We start from the raw sequence: 21299 nt of genomic DNA on the forward strand, positions 1-21299 counted from the left end.
TGTTGTGAAAAACTGAATCTGTTTGTACTAGTTTAGCAATGTGAATCTTTTTTTTTAGTCAAATTTCCATAATTTACTGGGAGAAAGAGCAATTAATCCATCCCCATTGAAGCTCATATGTGTCTATTGTGGTTTGTGTTCGATCTGCTAGTTTTCTTGGTGTGATTTTGTCTGCTTCTTCAAATCTTTGGGACAGTTTTGTGGAGTACTAAGGAGAAGCTTAAATTAAACTTTTAACAGAATGCAGCTCTTTTAATTGTGAAACACCACTCAAAGAGCCTTTTTTTTAATCTTACAATTATTTCCCTTGATTGCTTTCATTGGTTTTTGCTTGTGCTTTTAATTTTTAGACTTTATCCACTTTAGTACAGCCTCTCTAAGATTGAGATTACATTGAATCTTTCAACAACTTGAATTATTTTTAATTGCAGATTCAGGTTTTTCTCTCTTTATGGAGTTGCTTATATATTGTCTTTACTATATAAATTTGAAGCTTTGCCTACTTCATGTGTCAATTTTGCTCTTATCTATTGATTCATGATGACACATTTAAAATACAACAGGAATAGCAATTTTCTGTTGTGCGATCAAATAAGTTTCATTTTTTAATGATAAAATGTGCAAGTCAATCAAGCGTAGCGATTTTTTGTGCTGTATGTGAATTTCTTTTCTAATTTTTTTTGAAAAAATTTTTCTTTTCAGGTTCAATACCACGTTGAAGGTTAGTGAGACTTGTGAAATTGCTACTGATGTTCTTAAACATTTTGGACTACTAGGATTGAGAGAAAGTGAGGTATAGGAAAGTGGGCTTATTTCGAGAGTGTTAATGAGCTAAGTACCGCTACATAAATTTGAAGGTGAAGCATGAGTGATTTGAAGTTCCCAAAACGTTACTTGATTGTTATTTTAACCTTTATCAGCACTTGTGTTTGCTATATTGAACGGGTGGGTTTCTCTATTGCGTATACTGTTGCGGCTGATGCTGCTGGTGTAAACCAATCAAGTAAAGGCACTATACTTTCGACATTCTATTATGGTTATGCCTGCTCCCAGGTGCCTGGAGGATGGGCAGCGCAGAAAATAGGGGGAAGGAAGGTTCTTCTCCTCTCATTTGTTTTATGGTCATCAACTTGCTTTTTGGTCCCACTTGATCCTAATCGAGTTGTAATCTTGGTAGTTGCACGCTTGCTTGTTGGTGTTGCACAAGGGTTCATCTTCCCTTCCATTCATACTGTTCTGGCACAATGGGTTCCACCTCATGAAAGGTCCAGATCTGTATCTCTTACAACTTCTGGGATGTACCTAGGAGCAGCTATGGGAATGCTTCTCCTGCCAACTTTAGTGAAATACAAAGGCCCCCAATCTGTATTTCTTACTGAAGCAGCATTAGGTGTTTTGTGGTCTTTGCTATGGTTCAAATATGCAAGTGATCCTCCTCGCTCTGAGCATCCGAAAGCAGCTGCTGCAGGGTTTGGAGAATCTTTGCTGCCAATTAAAGTCAGTCAAAAGATAAAAGTGGAGAATGGAGGCAGTACTATTAAAACCGCCAAAATTCCATGGAAGAGAATTTTGGTTAATTTACCGATTTGGGCAATTGTGGTAAATAATTTCACATTCCATTATGCATTGTATGTGCTGATGAACTGGCTACCAACTTATTTTGAACAGGGCCTCCAGCTCAGTCTTCAAGAAATGGGTTCTTCTAAGATGATGCCTTATCTGAACATGTTTATATTCTCAAATATTGGTGGGATAGTTGCTGATCACTTGATCACAAAGAGAATCCTGTCTGTGACCAGAACCCGAAAGTTCTTAAACACTATAGGATTTTTCATTGCTTCTCTTGCATTAATGGCTCTTCCCATTTTCAGAACTTCTAATGGGGCAGTTTTCTGTTCTTCTGTGGCACTTGGGTTTTTGGCACTTGGGAGGGCTGGGTTTGCAGTGAATCACATGGATATTGCTCCAAGATATGCAGGAATAGTCATGGGAGTTTCTAATACTGCTGGTACTTTAGCTGGCATTGTTGGAGTTGATCTTACTGGCAGACTGCTTGAAGCTTCTAAAATTTCTTATTCAGATCTTTCAAGTCCAGAAAGTTGGAGACCTGTGTTTGTCATACCAGGGTTGCTATGCATTTTTAGTTCTTTCATGTTTTTGCTATTCTCAACTGGAGAAAGGGTATTTGATTAGGCATATTTTTTTCACATTGTAATCTTTTGCAGAATATTGTTACCATTCATCTTGAATAATAAATTTGAAATAGTTGCCATGGAATGTGATACATTTGTAGCTAAAATTTATTTAGGGAAATTTACAATTTGGTCCTTGAGTTTTGCTTTATATTATACTTTAGTTCCTAAATTTTGAGAATTTATTTATTTATTCTCTGAGTTTTGCATTATATTACACTTTAATTCCTGAATTTTTAAAAATTAATTATTAGTTCTTAAATTTTTTTTATTATCACACTTTAGTCTCTGCAATTTTAATATATAAAATAATTTAATATTTCTGTCAATGAATGAGATTGTTGTAAATATTAAAATTATAAGGACTAAATTGTTCTATATATTAAAATCAAATAGACTAATTATTTTGATTTCTCAAAATTTAGAGACTAAAGTGTAATATAGTATAAAATTCAGATACTAAATAATTAACTTTTCAATTTCAGGGATTAAAGTGTAATGCAGTATTATCAAGGCGAAAGGCGACAATAAGGCGATAAAGTACTCTATTGCTTTAGTTGAGAAGTGAGAGACGAGAGGCGAGAGGCGAGGCGAGGGCCTTCTTGAAGCAAGGCGCTATAACCTTAATTGTTTAAATTATATTTATATATATATATATATATATATATATATATATATATATATATATATATATATACTTTTTAAATAGTTGATAAGTAAGAAAACATATTAAAAAGAAAAAAAAAATATATTATTTACACTATGTTTATATCTAAAATAAGAGAAATTAAAAATAGTGCATACCTGTATTTCCAGTTTAAATATAAGATACAAGTGAAAGTATGAGACTGTAAAATTAAAATATATAGCATAAGTAAAAACACACATAATAATAAGAGATGTTAAAAAAAAAAATAGTTCATACCTGAATTTTCAGCAAATGTATATGATAAAAGTGATGCTATAAAATTATACATAATAAATAAAAAATTAGAAACAAGTCATAAGTCTCATAATAAAAAATGTAAATTATAGAAGTTCAGACTTTAATACATAAAAATAAGTTGTAAGTAGGGGTGAGCAATCGATTCAAACCGAACCGAACCGAACCGAATTAAATTATAAAAACCGAACCGTCAATTTTAGAAACCGAACCGAACTGAAATTGGTGAAAAATCGAATCAAACTGAACCGCTTTATTTCGGTTCGGTTCGATTTAAACCGATCGATTTGATTTTGTATTGATTTTTTAATTTAGGCTTGATTTTCAAGTTATTTGGTCTAATTTTAACTTTGGTTTGAACCTAATAACCATTAATCAATGAAATTAAACAATTAATATATATAAAATTAAATATAATTCATAAATTTTCCATAAAAATAAATTACTTGAAAAATCAATTCGGTTCGATTTGACTATATAAATCACTATTTGGTTCGGTTCGGTTTAACCGATTTTTTTATCTTCAAAACCGAACCAAACCGAAATAACCGAAATTTTTATAAATTAAAACCGAACCGAACCGATTAAATTTTAAAACCGAACCGATTGAACCGAATTGACTCGGTTCGGTTCAGGTTTTCGGTTTGAACCAAATTCTGCTCAGCCCTAGTTGTAAGTCATAATAAACAAAATGCAAGAAGTACATAAAAAACTTATAACTAAAACTACTCATCATCAAGATTTCCAAAATCATCTTCATTTTCAACAACGGCCATCATAAATTCTTCCTCCTCTTCATCATCATCAACTTGCGAAGAGGATGTACCTCTCATTGCACGAGGCCTTCGAAATGATAGAGTTTCAACTGGTGGTGTTGATCTTGCAGTCGATCTCGATTCATAACGAGATTCAGAAACTCCAACTGATCTACCAACATCACCCCAGGTCAATACGTCATTCATGAAAACAAGAGAATCATCATCATCATCATCATCCCCATCGCCTTTTTCTAATTCACCAAGCAACCATTTATTACTTTCATCAATATTTGCCAAATCAATAGGTGTTGTGATATCCCCAAAAGTGTGTCGGCGTAGCAACGCTCTATTGTACTTCACATATACCAAATTATCCAAGCGTTCTTAAAATAGCCAATTTCTTTTCTTACTATGAAGCTTTCATTTATTTTACAGTAATAAATAAGTTAAACTTCAAACTCAAAAGGTTCAAGATAAAATATAGAACCAATGATTGTTAAATTCATGATATAAATTAATAAATGAGCAAAATGAAAAATTAATAAGAATTAAATTAATAACCTGGAGATTTGGTTGTTCTTCCTCTAATAGCAGAAGGAAAACCAAAGGTCCCTGCAGCTGCCTTGTATCTCTCAATTTCATCAAGAATCATGTCAACTTTTGCTGAATTTTTTTCCATTTTATGAATGCACGAAAGCAATCCTGTATTGACCTCTTCATCAGATTCAATTCTCATCTTATTTGGATAAAAAAATTCAGGATTCAAAAAGTATCCGACAGCATGTCAAGGACGATGCGATTGAAGTGACCATCTCGCATCAATAATCTCAAAAATGCTCTTGTATTTCTCTTCATTGCCATTGAGTGAGTTGGCAATGGCTTCTTTAGCCCTATCCATGACTTCATAAATATATCCCATAATTGGTTTTTTTCATTATCAACAAGTCGAAGCACACGAACAAGAGGACCGGAAACCTTAAGAGCATAAACAACATGATTCCAGAAGGCAGGACTCAAAACCGTCCTTTCACACTTTTTGCCTTTCACCTCTTTAGCCCATTTACTAGTTGTCCAACTTTCTAAAGTAAACATTTTTCTAATGTTGGCTTTCTGAAGATGAATCCTTCCCAATGTAATAAAAGTAGTAGCAAATCTAGTTTGCCCTGACCTTAGCAATTCTACTCCATTAGTAAACTTCCGCAATATATTTAGAACTCCTAAAGAGCCATATATGAAACCAGTAAGCTCAACAGCTTTGCGGAATGTTTCTTTGAAAACACGGATCTTAAAGATATCCTCCAACGTCAAATCTATACAATGGGCTGCACATGGAGTCTAGTATAGATGAGAAAATTTGCTTCCAATATTCTCCCTATCATAAAAAAGTAGAAAAATTCATTTCATTAATAATAAAAATAAAATGATATTTTTTTTAGTAATAGAAAAAATTAAATAAAAATTTTACTTGCTACAACATTATTTGGTGCATTATCTGTAACAACTTGAACTACTTTCTCAAGACCAATTTCCATCAATTCTTTCTCAATCAAACTAGCCAACAATGCCGCTGTCTTTAATTCATCACTTGCATCAATTAATTTAATAAATACACTTCCCTTTGGACTATTAGCCAAGAAATTAATCAATGTTCTCTCTTTTCTATCCGTCCATCCATCACACATCAATGTACATCAATAATTTTCCGATTCTTCTTTATGAGACTCGAGAAGATCATTTATGATTTGCACTTCTTTGTTAAGTAACCGAACTCTAACCTTATGAAAACTTGGAGGTTTCATTTCTCTCCCATAATTTCCAATTGCTCGAATCATTTCTCCAAAGCTATCATAATTCACAGCATTAAAAGGTATTCCCACATCATACATCCATCATGTTATGGCAAAACAAGCACGCTCCCTTAACTCCTTTTTAGCTAGAATATTTTCATCAATGGTAGTTTGCCTCATATTTTTTCCCATAACAGTAGGTCTAAGGTAAAAATAACAGTCAATAGGCCCTCTACTACTTTGTGGTGGTAAAATTTTTGGTTTTTTTGAAGCACTAGTACCTGTAACCTCCAGTACTTGCCTTCTTCTTTCACTGCCAATTTCTTGCATCAACTCTTCCTCTTCCTCATTTTCATCTTATCCCAGTACTTCAACATCATCAAATTCAGGTGGTCTTTCCATATTCATAATTAATTTTTGCTCTCTTTTTTTAGCAATGAATTCCTGCATTTGATTCCTTACATCTTCTGGACATTTTGGATATCAAACTACATTTTTGTAACCTCCAGCAAGATGTTGCTTGATTCTATTAATTTCTCCTTTATAAACTTTCATACAGTACATGCATTAAAGATCATTGGTATTATTTGCACTAACTTGAATTACATGTGCCCATCCTGGGTCCGTTCTTCTACTACTAGCAGAAGATCCAGATGTATTATTGTTATCACCCATTTATAATCTAACAAAAAAATTAACAAGAATAAAAATAAATAAATTAACAACAAATTAACAATATCCAATATAAATTAAATAAGTAATTAACAAGAATAATAAGTAAAAAGTAAAACAGTAAACTAATTAACAACAAATTAACAATGCCCATATAAATTAAACAATTAATTAATAAGAACAAAAAGTAAAATCATCAAATTAATAATAAATTAATAATACCATATAAAATAAACAACTAATGTCTAATTAACAAGACAAAAGTAAAAATAATTAATCTAACAACTAATTAACAATAATAAGAAGTAAAAAGTAAACTAATTAACAACAAAGTAATAATGTCCATATAAATTACACAATTACTTACTAAGAACAAAAAGAAAATAATCAAATTAACAATAAATTAATAATACCCATATAAAATAAACATTTAATATCTAATTAACAAGAAAAAAGCAAAATTAATCAAACTAAAACTAATTAACAAGAATAACAAGTAAAAGGTAAACTAATTAATAACAAATTAGCAATACCCATATAAATTAAACAATTAATTAACAACAATAAGAAGATAAAAAATCAAATTAACAATAAATTAATAATACCTATATAAAATAAATAATTAATTAACAAATAATGTCTAATTAAAAAGGTAAAAAGTAAAACTAATCAAATTAACAAGAATAACAAATAAAAATTAAACTAAATACCAACAAATCAACAATACCCATATTAATTAATCAACTAATTAAACAAGAATATAAAGTAAAATAATCAATTTACCAATACCCATAAAATTTAAATAATTAATTAACAAGAATAAAAAATAAAATAATTAAATTAACTAATAAATAATTAATTAATAATAACTAATTAATTATAAGGAGGAGAAGGGAAAAAAAAGAAAAAATAAAAATGGACTACTGAAAGAAGAAGGAGAGGAGAGGGAAAAAAAAAAGAAAAAAATAAAAAACAGTGCCTGTACGCAGCAACAAGAAAGAAGAAAAGTGGAGAGGGAGAAAAAAAAAAAAAGAAAGGGACGTGAGAGAGAGATCGAACAGAGCAACAGCAGGAAAGAAGAAAAGTGGAGAGGGAGAAAAAAAAAAAAAAAGAAAGGGACGTGAGAGAGAGAGATCAGAGCGAGGAAAGAAGAAGAAGAAGAAGAAAAAGAATAAGATAAGAGAGAGAGGGTGTACCTGTCGTCGTGAAGTCGAGGAAGGCTCTGCTCTGCTGTCTTCGTGAGGTTGAGGAAAAAAGCGGTTGTACTGTCTTCGTAAGGAAGTAGTGTGGCTGCATCAGGTAAGTAAATGGTAGGTTTATTGATTTTTTAATTTAAAAAAAAAAAAAAAACTTACCGTTGCTGTGAAGAGGCGTCGCCTCTCGCCTGCGTCGCCTCTAGCCTCTCCGGCCTGAGGCATCGCCTCCTCAATGTCCAACCAGGCTTTCCAATAAAGGCGACAGAGTGGCTCCTCACCTTGCCTGGCGCTTCGCCTGGGCGCCTCGCTCGCCTTTGATAACACTGGTGTAATGTAGGGTAAAAACCTAAGGATCAAATTCTAAATTTCTCATTTATTTATCCCTTCAAAGAAAACATTTGTCATGGCAAAATATACACCTTTTAGCTATGGATTGGATAGGATAAATGTGATTAAATATCAAAACCATTTGCTACAAACAGAATTAATTATTCACTCAATCCTATAAAAGTAGATCTACTTATAAATATTAAAATTGGTTAAGGGGTTGGTTTGAACTCTCCTCAAGAAATATAATAGTTCATGTGAAATAGTTGAGTTGATTTCTCCTTTATATAAATTATTTATGTAATTAATATTTTATATGAGTATGGTTAATCTAAGTTATTAGTTAAGCCTTGCTACAAACTTTGAAAGCTTATATCAATCAAATATTAGTGTTGATCATGATTTCTTTGTTTGAATTGTGTGGATCCTTTATGAATTTGGTTGCTACTTAACTAAATTAACAAATACAATTAATATAAAAATTTAATTGTAAATAAAATTATATATGAATTAAAAAATATATATTAATTATAAAAATAATTTATATTATAGATGAAATTTAACAAGAAATACACTATTTTTTAGGAAGTTGACTTAATTTTTTAGAAGCATTCATTATTATTATTATTATTATTATTATTATTATTATTATTATTATTATTATTATTATTGTTTGCCATATTTTTAATTTGTTTTGCCATGCCATTTGTCATATTTTAATGGTTTAATGAAAACTAAGTTTCTCCTGTGCTTTTACAGATAATTTTTAATAGCTCGTACATGAATTTTACCCAATTGTTTCATTTTTTTTTAATTTTAATTTGTTATTAAAGAATTTATAAATTTTAATTTTATTTCACAAAAATCATCCTAACCTATTATAATAGATTTTCAAGTTAAAAAAATAATAAAATCATCTTTTTACTTTCTTTTCTCTCACACTCAAAAAATAATTACCATTCTAATCACCATATGGTCTATCACAAAATATTGATGCAATCACAGTGATATACTTTCTAAAAATGAGGAAGATTTATCATTTATTGAAAAGTGTTGAAATTACATCAGTAAACATTATACTATAGCTTAAAAAGATTTTTTAATTTGAAAATATGCTATTGTAGGTTAGAAAGATTTTTTGTAAAATAGAATTAAAATTTAGAGATTTTTTAAATATTAAAAGAGAGAAGTGAAACTTAGGGTAAAACTATAAAAATTGCCTGTGTTTTAGCACAAAAAGTAACAGTAGAAAATACCTATTGACAATAGTTAGGATTTCAACGGTATTATTATTATTATTATTATTATTATTATTATTATTATACAATTTAATATAATTTTTAATGTTAATTTATTATATCGGAACTTTATCGGAACTTTAAAGTACTATATCATTGCTCTCAAAATAATAAAATATTATATCATTAATTATAATAAAATTTATTTTTTAATCAATATATTATAATGAAAATAATTATTTAGTTTATAAATTTTATTTTCGTTAAACTACTTAGTTTTTCTATTAAATTTTTTATTATTTATAATATTTAAATTATTATTTATTTTTTCTATTTTAAGGAAACTAATTAACTGATCCTTATATTTTGAAAGATACTATTATTTTATCCTTCTATTTTAGTGAAATTCATTAATTGATTTATGTATTTTGAAAAATATATCATTGGATAAACATAAAAATATTCCTATGTCAAAACTATATTTGAATTTATATTTTTTTTTAATTTTCAATTCCTTATTCGTTATTTTTGTATTTTTTCTATTAGAAAATAATTTTTCTTAATTACTTAAAAATTTAAAGAAATTAATTGTTTATATAGAAAGCTCGTACCATTTTTATTAATAGATAAAAAAAAGAGAAAATGAGGGGAAAATGGTGTGAGCATAGAAGAGAAAAAAATATAAAGAGTGAGAAATGAGGGGGAGAGGATTATGGTAATTTAAGTTAAAAAATAATTATGTAATTAAATAATTAGCAAAGTCAATTTACAAGAATTAACTATTATATTCTTATAAAATATATAGATTAATTAATTAGTTTCATTAAAACAGAAAGACTAAATAGTAGTTTAACCAGTATTTACTAATAAAAAAAATTGACAAAAGGACTAAATAGTTGAGCATAAGTAAAAAATATATAAATTAAATAATATATTTTTAAAATATATGAATTAAATAATTAATTTTATTAAAATATATAGATTAAATAATAATTTACCCTTAATTGTAATAGGGATCTCCAATTTTAAAAAAAAATTATCACTGAAAACTTTTCATATCAAGAAGAATTAGGTTAATTTTACACATTGTTGTTCAATTTTAAAGATTATTTCATTATTATTCTTAGCTTCAATTTAATATGCTCCAAAGTTTTTTCTAACCAAATTTCACTAATGCTCTGATCCAGAGGTGAAGGATAAGGTCGACCTTAGGGCCACGGTTTTCAAAATCTTTTATTAGCTTTGTTATAAAAGTAAAAATCCAAATAAAATGCTTCTTCAAGTAAAACCTAAAATTAATCATTAAATTTAAATTTTCATTAATTTAATTTTAATTTTGTCTAAAATTAGAATTTGCATTAATTTCTTAAAAATTATATATATAATTGAAATTTTTTTTAATAATTTTGCAATAAGTTTTATAGTAATAACAATTTATAAAAATTAAATTGAGAAAGTTTAAAATATCAAAATACTAATTTTATCTCAAATTCAATATTTTAACTTTACAAGAAATGTATGATTTTCGCATATTCTTATCTTTTTTACTTAATAAACTTATTTATTTATTTATTATTACTTTCTTAATACATATATATATATATATATATATATATATATATATATATATATATATATATATATATACTATGCTATAATCAATATTTTTAAGAAATTAATAATAATTTAAGTTAAAAATATCAATTATTAATTACATATTTAATAAATTATAATCACTTTGAGATTCTTTATTTTTATTTTTATTTTTATTTTTACTTTTATGATTAATATACATAAAAATATTTTGTTTTATAAATAAAAGTAAAAATTTATTTCATATATAAACAAAGAAAAATTAGAAAATTAAAATCATTTTTCATTTCAGTGAAAAATTATTTAGTTAGATTATGCAATTAATAAATTAAAATTAAGAAATTTATCATATATTTTTTTTCAAATTTATTATTATTTATTAAATATAAATGAATCTTAATTTCGCCTCTCCAAAGTTAAAGGCTTAGCTCTATTGTTGCTCTCATTGGAAACTAATCTAGACGTGAATTAGACTATATATATATATGGTAAATTACTATTTAGTTTATATATTTTAATGAAATTAACTACTTAATCTATGTATTTTAAAAAATATATAATTTAATTCTTATATTTCGCTTTCATTAAACTATTTAATCATTCCGTTAAATTTTTCATTAATCAATATTGATCAAACTATTATTTAGTCCCTCTATTTTAATAAAACTAATTAGTTACTCCCTATAATTTGAAAAAACACTTTAGTTATTCCCTATAATTTGACTCTATTAACTATTTAGTTCCATAATTATTTTTATCTAAACTACCCTAATCTTCTTCTCTTTATTTCTCTCTTCTCTTTATTTATCTCTCCTCTTTATTTCTCTCTCCTCTTTTATTTTTCTCTCTTCAATTTTATTTTCCTCCACACCCACAACCCTCTCTCCCTCATTTTCTCTTTGTTTTCATGTATCGATAAAAATGGTATAAATTATTTATATAAAAAGTTAATTAGTTTCTCTAAATTTCTAAATAAGAAAATTTATTTTCTAGTAGAGAAAACTCAAATTTAGTCTCTGTATAGCAAAATTTTTATTTTTATTCAAGAATATATTTTTCAAAAGATTATACTTTTCAAAATACATGGATCAACTAATTAGTTTTATTAAAATAGAGGGACTAAATAATAATTTTTTTTAAAATATATGGATATCTAATTAGTTTTCTAAAAATAGAGAGATTAAATAATAATTTGACTATTATGAATAATAAAAAATTTGATAAAAGGACTAAATAATTTACTGAGAAAAAAAAATATAAAAATTAAATAGCATATTTTTTAAAATATAAGAATCAAATAATTAATTTCATTAAAATATAGAGATTAAATAAAATATATATATATATATGTGTGCGCGCATGTACTCACATTTTCTACTTAAGAGTCATCTAGGAAACACATTTGATGAGAGAAAAAAAAAAAAAAGAAAATGATAGATAAATTTCATTTATCGGAGATGAAAATCAATAAGAGAAAAAAGGAGAGATATTGTTTTTATCAAACAATAATTTTTTATTATGTCCAATTCACTTAAATATGTCTAAATTAGCTTTTATACGAAATTTTCAATAGAATCTTATCAAAAGAATTTTGAGTGATATTGAATTGAATACATTGAAGGTGAAGAATGACAATGAAACATTTTAGTGAAATTAAGCCAGAACAATACCATGATTCCAAGATCAAACCAAATTATAATTATTAATGGTATGAAAAAAAAATTATTTTTTCACTATATTTTAGATACAAGAAATTTTATAAGGCACATCATTAGGATATGGTTGGGACAACTAATTATCGTGCGCTGTAGGTTTGGCAACTGACTATTAATAACCAATAGATCAACCATTGACAAATCAGAAAAATACAAATTTTCACCAACTTTTTTTCAGAAAAGTAAACAAGTCATGATGTGCTAAGCAAAAGAAGAACATAAAGGCTAAAAGAGTTGAGCAAGGCAATAACATTTAGAAATACAAATTGAGTTGAGAACATGACCCCAATCTTAGAAGATGATTTCACTTGCATTTCTCCTTCAAGAACAAAAAGCAAAACTCCTGTAATAAATATTCTACAATAGGGCACTATTTGGTATTTCTGCATCACAAACTTCTTACAATCTATTGCTGTAAACAGAACATGTATATAACTCATCTTCCAGGGAAAAAAAACTGGATTAAAAATCTTAATCATGTTATCAGCTTTCCTTCATGCCCATGTCACTGAAGTTAGGATCTCATCTGACTAGTACATTACAGCAAACAACTGAATTCAAAGCTCTATTTGAGACTACGATGCATTTTTTTGTACCGTTCACCAGCTGCTCAACTGTTTCTTAAGTTTCGAATTCTGAGAGGATTTACCACCCTTGTCCTTATAGGAATTTCTGGAGGCAAGACTCCTCCGTCCCCCTCGAACTGATGCTATGGCACGTCTTCTCTGCTTGTTAAGACGCTTGACCAATTCAACATCACCTGTATTTAGAGTCTGACTTTCTTCTTCCTGAAAACAAAACTACTATGAGAACTATGCTTATATTACTTGAAATCTCTCTAGACAAAGATATTAAACATCATTCATTCCCCCATCATAAAGCATCCTAAACAACACAACTCTACTTTTGACTAACAAGCAAGAAGGGAGGATCTTCTTTTCAGATAACTACAATGAAACCAATATTGTGATCAGACATTTCATACATCTAACCTTATGGATCAAGTGCAAAGGAAAAAGGATGAGACAAAGAAAGTGAGAAAACATCTCAATAGATACAGACACATTTAAATACCAATTAATTTCCCTAACTTTAAAAAATTAGTAGTAGGCATGTATGGTCTCCAAAGTTTTAGGGGAAAATAAAACAGGATCAGGTGCAGGCACTACCACTTTGTTTTACAATGGTTTTGAAAAATGGGATGGTTTTATTATTATTATTTTTTTTTTCAATGCAAGTGTTACATGCTAAGCAATAAACACAAGGCATTAACCATTAGTCGATGAATAATTCACACAGCAGAATGCAAAATCACATGGAATAAAACACTATACCATAAAAGAAATAACTGCATGAAGAGGCCATATGAAGTAAGAAAACATGGAATGTAATCTACGTTGCTTTTACATGAGATTGGTAAGAAAGTTTAGCATACACTGAAAGGTCCTTTCATATTTTGTGCGTAATACATCATTCATGAGCCTTTACGTTGTCAGTCATTTAGATTAATATATGCAAATGCTATAACAAGTAACAACATAATCCAACTCCTACAACAATGAATGTTGCAAATAGTTCATCCTTTAAATCAATATGAGGTGTCCAATAGGCAGACCAAATGATATCAACTTGTACCTTGTCACTTGCTTCTTCTGATTCAGACCCATTGTTTTGACCTGTTTCACAGCTCTGTTGATTCTCATATACTTTGCCCTCTTCAATAAAGTTCGAAGTATTTTCCTCCTGTATCGTATTTCTTCTTAAAAACTTGCATTTCTCAAGCAAGAACACAGAAAAAGAAGAATGAAGCAAATAATAAACATAAAATGAAGTAAACCAAATATATATGGGATGTAGCTCAGTCAAAGTTGTATCAGCTAGATCTAAACCAGAGACTAAGAGCCGGCAATATGAACTAGACCGTCCTAAATGATATTTAGCCTCCTTCACATTGGTCATTTCCCGTATTTCTATTTGTATCTACCAGTGGCCCTTCAGATATCTGGCATTTAAATATCTTCACATCAAGAATATGGCCACTATTTTCATTATGAAATCTATCTGGACCATTCACCCAATTAGATTGTAACACATTCCTCATTATAAACATTGTCAAAAAAAATGTATTTAGTTTAAGAAGCAAAAGAAACACCAGTTAAATAAGGGTGTCTGCACAGTAGAGAGTAGAAATCCAAAGCAGAATTACCTTGTTATTAGAAAAAAAAAAAATTCCCTTTACCATTTGAAGAGGTCCTGAAACTGAGTTTCTTTTTCACCTTTTTTTGGTTGATTTCAACTTCTAAACCTCCCTGGTTTGGCACTTTTGCTAAACTTATTTGCCGTATGATCGGCAAGACCTCACAGAATCTTATTGCAGAAATGAAAGCCATGTACATATTATGTATTAAACCTATATCCGACCAGCTATATGCCTTTGTTATTCCCTCAATCGTTGATTAGTATTAAGAAAATTTTATTCCCACTATGTCAAAAGAATGTCTAAGAATCAAAACATCACATCTAGATTCGTCATTGTCCCACCTACTCCCCCAATTAACTCAAGAAGATTTCTTTCCATTTTCCCAACGGCTGTGCAATTTGTACTGCAAGCGCAACAGTCTCTAATGAAGGAACTTAGATTTCAATCATGAATGGTGATTTAACAGCAAGGCCTCAGTTTGTAGGAAATCTATAAATTGCATCACCTGATGACAGTAAAAGCTTATGCAGTATGTACCTTCTCTAGCAAGTGCAAAGAATCTAAAGTCCTCTTGATTGTTTCACTCGACTTGGATTCATGTTCTTCATCTTCAGTTCCTTCAGTGTCAGAGCTTCTATCCTTCTCAATCCCACCTTCAATGAACTGTAAAAGAAAAAGATAATAAAAGAACAGCATTGTATTGAAAAGTGGCCATGCAAAATCACGTAGAAGAGCTTCATTTAACAGTGCATAAATCACAAGATAAACCTAAAATACCAATGCTAAACTATGAAAAAAACCGGCGGAATGAAAATATCAAAATTCATGTGAAATTATATTATTATCTGAAAACCTATAACTTGCAGTGTGGTCAAAATTCCTAAAACCAATAACTAGAATTCAACAACTACAGGTTACAGATGTAAGGTTGAGAAGAACATAAAACTAAGAAGGGTTTGCAGGTGAGGGCAGGGAATGCAATGCTTTTGTAAATGCTCATAAATATAATGGATGGAATGTTAATTTTTTAAAGTTTGAGGGTGCCACCTCCCTCTCCCCTCTTCTTCGCAAAAGCTGCATCTAGTTTTGTTCCAGCACAAAGAGTGCAAGGGTTTTATCCTATAAAACTAGAATCCCTTATCTTTCCACAGGATATGGAAGAACTGAAAGACTTAAACATTAAGGAAGAATTGTCACAGTTAATGAGAACAACACAGAAGAAAGCCAAGACTGTGGATATACAACATGAACAAAAATACAAGAAAATACATTAAAAGTTTCATGAAATCATAAATGAAAGCCACAAAGAAACTGAAGAGAGAGAAGGGATGGAAGGAGGAGTAGCAATGATTCATGCATGAGTACCCAAGAGGACTGATTTATTGCAGGAGACACTTTAACTGAAGTCAGATGCATAGAAAAGTTCTTCCAGAGTACTCTGGCCAATGCATGCCTATGAGTGTGACGTATGAAAGGTTGGACAAGCCATATAATGTTTGAACATAAAAAGAACATTAAGATTTTATGAATTAAGAACAATTAGTAACACCACCAAAACCAGAGAGTAAAAATACAAGAAATCAAAACCCAGCCCACCCAAGTATGGAAATTTAATAACACTTAAGACGTGCTTCACCATACTTTCTCTATGTCATCCTGATCTTTCCTTGAAAATCCACTGGCAGCAAGTTCCTTGTCAAGAAAACCAGCTAATTTTGATATAGAAGAAAAGGTAGGTCTTCCATTTTCATCTGAATCTACATCTGAACCATCATTTTCATCTGTGTGTTCTTTAAAGGACAGGTTAAATCTGGCACAGAAAAAGAAAACATCACACATACAGAGTACGCATTAGCTAGTAGAAAACATGCTTTATAACTTGGTAAATAGTTACAAGCTCCAGGAATATGATAAAGAAAATTCCTAGCAGGACTGATGGATCATTGACATCCAGATTCACTACAGAAATTTACAACATAGAACTAAAGGACATTTTTTTTCCTTTCTCATTAAGGTAGAATTATATGAAATTTAGAAAGAAAAATTTATAACCACAGCAGAAATTTTGAATGACATGCATATAAATAGTATCTCTTAGCACCAACCTGAAATCAGGCAAATTATTAACAGCATAAAAAGAGAGAGAAGAAGACAATGAAGAGAAACTAAAAGAAATAAGGCTTCATTAAAAATAATTATTTATAAAGTTTTTGTTTCCATTAACTAACTTTCTCAATAGACCAGCCAAAATGGATATTACAATGTCCCACCCAAATTAGCTTAATAGTTGTCTAAGTTTTGAAGAATACTTCTAAAGAAATAACCACTGACCTCTTGCCAAAAAACTTAAAGATGCATTCAACATCACGGTCAAAATACCTGGGAAACAAGAACAAAGTAAAGAAAGAGAGCGTAAAAATAAATGTCTTGCAAGTGAGAATATAGTAAACTACATAACAAGTACTAACATCTGACATCAAAGAAGGTAAGTGCCTTACATTTGAGCATTTCGATGTGATACAGACACCATCTGGGGAAAATCAATCATGGTGACCTTCTCATTATCATCAATCTACAAAACACGGTAAATAAGCCCCCAAAAAGATGTTCATCAGTTGGCTGAAATTGGAATTTTATAAGAATTTTAGCTTTCTAATTGAGTGAATAGTGAATAAATCCAGTGCATGCATTAAACCTAAATGACATGAAAGCACTAATTTCTCTATGAAAATTACGCAAAAACAAAAAGTGCAGAAAGCTGAAATGTATTACAAAGATGCAACCAACAACTTCGTAGTTGGAGAGATGTGTAGAGATATCAAGCAGCTCAAAAACATACCATAATATTAAATTCATTGAAGTCGCAGTGAATGAGGCCATGTTCTGCAAGATGAACAACAAGGCCTATTATTGTTTCAAAAACTGTTTCTGGATTCTGCAATTGCTTCACCTGCACGCTGATTGCAAGGGAATAACTGATAAATCAATTGCTCATGGAACACAAATCCTGGCTTAGGGGAATAAACCCAAAAGATGGACAGCTATACAGAAAGACCACAGAAAAACATAAGAAAAGGTCAGAAATAACCACTGCATACATGAGATTAAACAGAACCTCCTCACTTATTATCACAGAAATTTGATCCAACATATACTTTCCCATCTTCTGGTAAGCATTTCCTTCAACTTCTTAAAATTCTTAAGAATCAATATTAAAATTTACAAGAAAAGTCATCATTTTTTATGTTGATCAAATAACCACTGCTAGTTATAGTCCATATCTAGTTGTCAACAATGACAAATATCTCACAATAAAGATTAGTGTAACAATACAAAATAAGTATGAAAAAATAAATAATATGGTAGAAATTTTTAAAAACTAACCATGGCTAAGCATAGATAAAAATCAAGCTAGCTGGGGGATATGGGGGTGCATTCAATGGAAAAATTAAATACTGAGGAATGAAAAATGATCACAACAATAAATGATGGACGTTAACTTACAGTGGGTAACCCTGAACAAGTGACATAACCACACAATGCCTATTACAGTCCACAGCTTTTGGAACAGGAAAACCATGTTCTTCCAAAGCCTACACCAGCAAGCATGAGCATCATATCAACACCAATGAATATTAACTATTACCCAGTACAATACAAGTAACGTAAATACAAAAAAGACAACAGTTGAACCTTCATAAACGCAAATTCTTTTAGTGCAGCAAGTCGGGACAAGTAGAGCCAATTATAACTACTACGGTGCCTCAAGTAATCACGCTTAGACTTGACAGCCCTGAAAGAAATTCTGCCAAGTCTGTGCAACTTCATTGCCAATACTGTGCCATCCTCTGTAGCAACCTCGAATATATCTTCAACAAAATGAAAGGTAGAATTATACCAAAAGAATATGTGTTTGTGTATAAACATATATAAGCCTACAACAAGAGTTTGAGAGAACATTTGCATAGTTCAACCGACATACCAGACTCCTTTCCAACTCCAATTTGACGACCGACAGCAGCAAATACTCCACGATTGACCATCGTTTTAATTGCAAGGAAATCATAGCCAAGGTAGGTGAGACGAAACCCATCATCTAGGTTAATTAAAAAAAATAAACAAATACATTAGTAAACTCAAATTAGCAATCACATAGACAATGCGATGCACAGTTACTCTCATTACTCACATTTGGAGGAGTCATGGTGCAGCAGCTTATGCTTGAGCAAGTTTTTTAAAACCTTGTATGTGCCTCCATGCCTTTATTAATTGTACATACAAATGTTATCACTAAATGAAAAATCAGAAGAAAACGAAATACAAACAAACAAAATTAATCAACCATATTTTTAACAATTAAGTTTCTGACGAGTGATTATTAATTTAGTAACATTCAAAAGAAACAAAGTAGAACAGAATTTATGGAAAAGGCCATACTTGAGAGAAGCGATACGGTCAATGAGCTCTGTAGGTACAATTTCATGCTGTTAGAGAAAGTGAAATAAATTATCAAATAAGATTAATTATCAAGGACATGTTAAAATAACAGTAAATTGATGAAATTGATCACAGAGAGAATAAGTACACACATTTCTCATGCCCATCTCAACAGCAGTGAGAACCCTAAAATCATCTTTGGAGAGATATCTTAAGACATCCACGTCCAATTTCATCTTTGTTTACCTTATTTCTGTGAAAAGAAAAATATGAGAAATAATAGTGGACATAAAAATTAATCAAAATTATTTTAAGTATTTGAATTGAATTATAAATCAACAAATAATAGCTATGGAATTAACAAAGCTATAGCTGTTGTATTTTAAATGAATTATTATCAACGAGTAGAAAAGAGAAAAACTAACACATGAAGTAGTCAGAGCTTCAAATTTATATAGTAAAGACAAATAGATAAGCAACTCCATAAAGGGAGAAAAACCTTATCTGCAATTAAAAATAATTCAAGTTATTGAAAAATTGAATCTAATCTCAAATCTTAGAGAGGCCACACTAAAGTGGGAGCGTAAAAAATCAAAACCACACCCAAAAACCAATGAAAGCAACTAAAGGAAAGAATTGTAAGAAAAAAAAAAGGCTCTTTTAAGTGTTGTTTCATAATTAAAAGGACAGCTTTCAGAACATCACACCAAGAAAACTAGTAGATACTTCAATGGAACCAATGAAAGCAACTAAAGGAAAGAATTGTGGGAAAAAAAAGGCTCTTTAAGTGTTGTTTCTTAATTAAAAGAGCAGCTTTCAGAACATCACACCAAGAAAACCAGTAGATACTCCAATGGGTGTGTATTAATGGCTCTCTTTCTTTGTAAATTATGGAAATTTGACTAAAAACTCATTCAGATTGCTAAACTAACACATACGATTCAGTTTTTCAAACCAATAGATTATAGATGAACAGAAATTTTTATTCATTTCTATTAAATAAAAGCAGTAGGCAGTAGCAGCACATTTGACGCAGCAAAGCTATAAATCACTCACACACACACACACACGTGAGAGAGAATTTGAGAGTAAAATCTTTGCTGGAAATTTATTGATTGCAATCTGAATCTGAAATATTTTGGGAGTATTTATAGAGTTTTAGATTCCCAATCCCAATAGGGAAATAGCTCTACTAAATAGAAATTTAAACTAAATCCAAATAAATTAGGAAAATAAGGATAAAGTAAGAAATCAACTAGTCCTACTTAAGTAGGAAACATGATGGAGTCCTAAATAGAATAGGAAAAGCCTCAAAATTAATTCTGAAACGATTACTGCTGCTGTAGCTTGCTAAACAGGAAGTTCAAGTTGATCTAGGACTGCTGGAGATAAAAATTTAATTAAAAAAACGTGGTTCCTCTTACTGTCCAGAGAATGTGTGGGAAATCCCACGACTGGGAGTGGGATTTGCTGCCCAAAAATCAATTTGTTGTTTTTCTCCAGTTTTCACTACAGAATACTTCCTTCGTTTTTTCCTTTGAACCTTATCCCATTTTTCAATAAAATCATCACTAATACATTTCATATCAACATGCAATAACACGAATTCAAAGAGGAAAAATATCATGCCTGTGACAGGGAAAACCGTAGCAGGAGGCAGCGCAAGCACAATCGCAGTCTTTGTAGGAAGGAGAGAGCCCAGATTCACCTTTGATTGAGGTCACCGGACACAATTCAAAGGACAGTGTGGCCGTGCACGTTGCCGGAGCAAAGGAGGGAGGCAAAGTTAGAATCGTTGAAGTCGTCTGGAGAGAGGGAGGCGAGAGGAGATTAGATGCTATGATAGCTAGGGACAGAGGCAAGGAGAGACTTGGGCTGGGGGTTAGAATTTGCAGGGTTTATGCCTTGTTTGGGTGGGGGTGAAGAAAGGTTAGAAAGGAGGGTAAATAATTATTATATCAGGAAAAGAGTGAGTTAACAAAAAGATAAGGATCAACGGGGTAAGATTTATCCTCTTTTATTTTTTAAATTTTAATTTTTTTTATATCTTAAATTAGGGTATAAATTGAAAAAATTGAGAATTAAAAATTATTTTATTTTTTATTTTTTTATTATATTTTTTATTTTTTTATTAAAAATTTAATTATATTTATTAAAAATAAATTTAGTATATTATTATAAATATTTTTTTTTCTAAGTGGTCATACATAATTTTTTTGTTTTTAATTATTTATTTTTAAA

General features: G+C 29.9%; 2 protein-coding genes across 2 annotated transcripts; one reads left to right on the plus strand and one right to left on the minus strand.

The window, feature by feature from the left end:
* Positions 1-542: 542 nt before the first annotated feature.
* Positions 543-2277, plus strand: LOC110637257 (probable anion transporter 5). The gene has a single exon (XM_021787292.2). It carries the CDS (start codon positions 865-867, stop codon positions 2191-2193), a length of 1329 nt encoding a protein of 442 aa, XP_021642984.2. The 5' UTR covers positions 543-864; the 3' UTR covers positions 2194-2277.
* Positions 2278-12655: 10378 nt separating this feature from the next.
* Positions 12656-20986, minus strand: LOC110637278 (serine/threonine-protein kinase rio2). Its single transcript, XM_021787313.2, has 14 exons — positions 20688-20986; positions 19211-19311; positions 19059-19105; positions 18811-18881; positions 18604-18717; positions 18315-18490; positions 18126-18214; positions 17461-17578; positions 17120-17193; positions 16953-17000; positions 16263-16431; positions 15159-15284; positions 14057-14164; positions 12656-13209 (listed from the first exon to the last, which is right to left on the minus strand). Exons 2-14 carry the CDS (start codon positions 19292-19294, stop codon positions 13021-13023), a joined length of 1413 nt encoding a protein of 470 aa, XP_021643005.2. The 5' UTR covers positions 19295-19311; positions 20688-20986; the 3' UTR covers positions 12656-13020.
* Positions 20987-21299: the final 313 nt, after the last annotated feature.

The sequence above is a fragment of the Hevea brasiliensis genome, chromosome 18, assembly GCF_030052815.1.
Source record: "Hevea brasiliensis isolate MT/VB/25A 57/8 chromosome 18, ASM3005281v1, whole genome shotgun sequence".
NCBI lineage: Eukaryota > Viridiplantae > Streptophyta > Magnoliopsida > Malpighiales > Euphorbiaceae > Hevea > Hevea brasiliensis.

What these genes read in the sequence shown, in the direction of transcription:
- LOC110637257 (XM_021787292.2), top strand. Translation starts at nt 865, where the DNA reads ATGAGTGATTTGAAGTTCCCAAAACGTTACTTGATTGTTATTTTAACC.
- LOC110637278 (XM_021787313.2), bottom strand. Translation starts at nt 19,294, where the DNA reads ATGAAATTGGACGTGGATGTCTTAAGATATCTCTCCAAAGATGATTTT. An exon ending in TTTAAGTTTTTTGGCAAGAG is followed by an intron (nt 16,432 to 16,952) that starts GTCAGTGGTTAT and finishes TTTCTGTGCCAG; the next exon opens with ATTTAACCTGTCCTTTAAAG. An exon ending in CAGAAGAAGCAAGTGACAAG is followed by an intron (nt 13,210 to 14,056) that starts GTACAAGTTGAT and finishes TTTTGTTTTCAG; the next exon opens with GAAGAAGAAAGTCAGACTCT.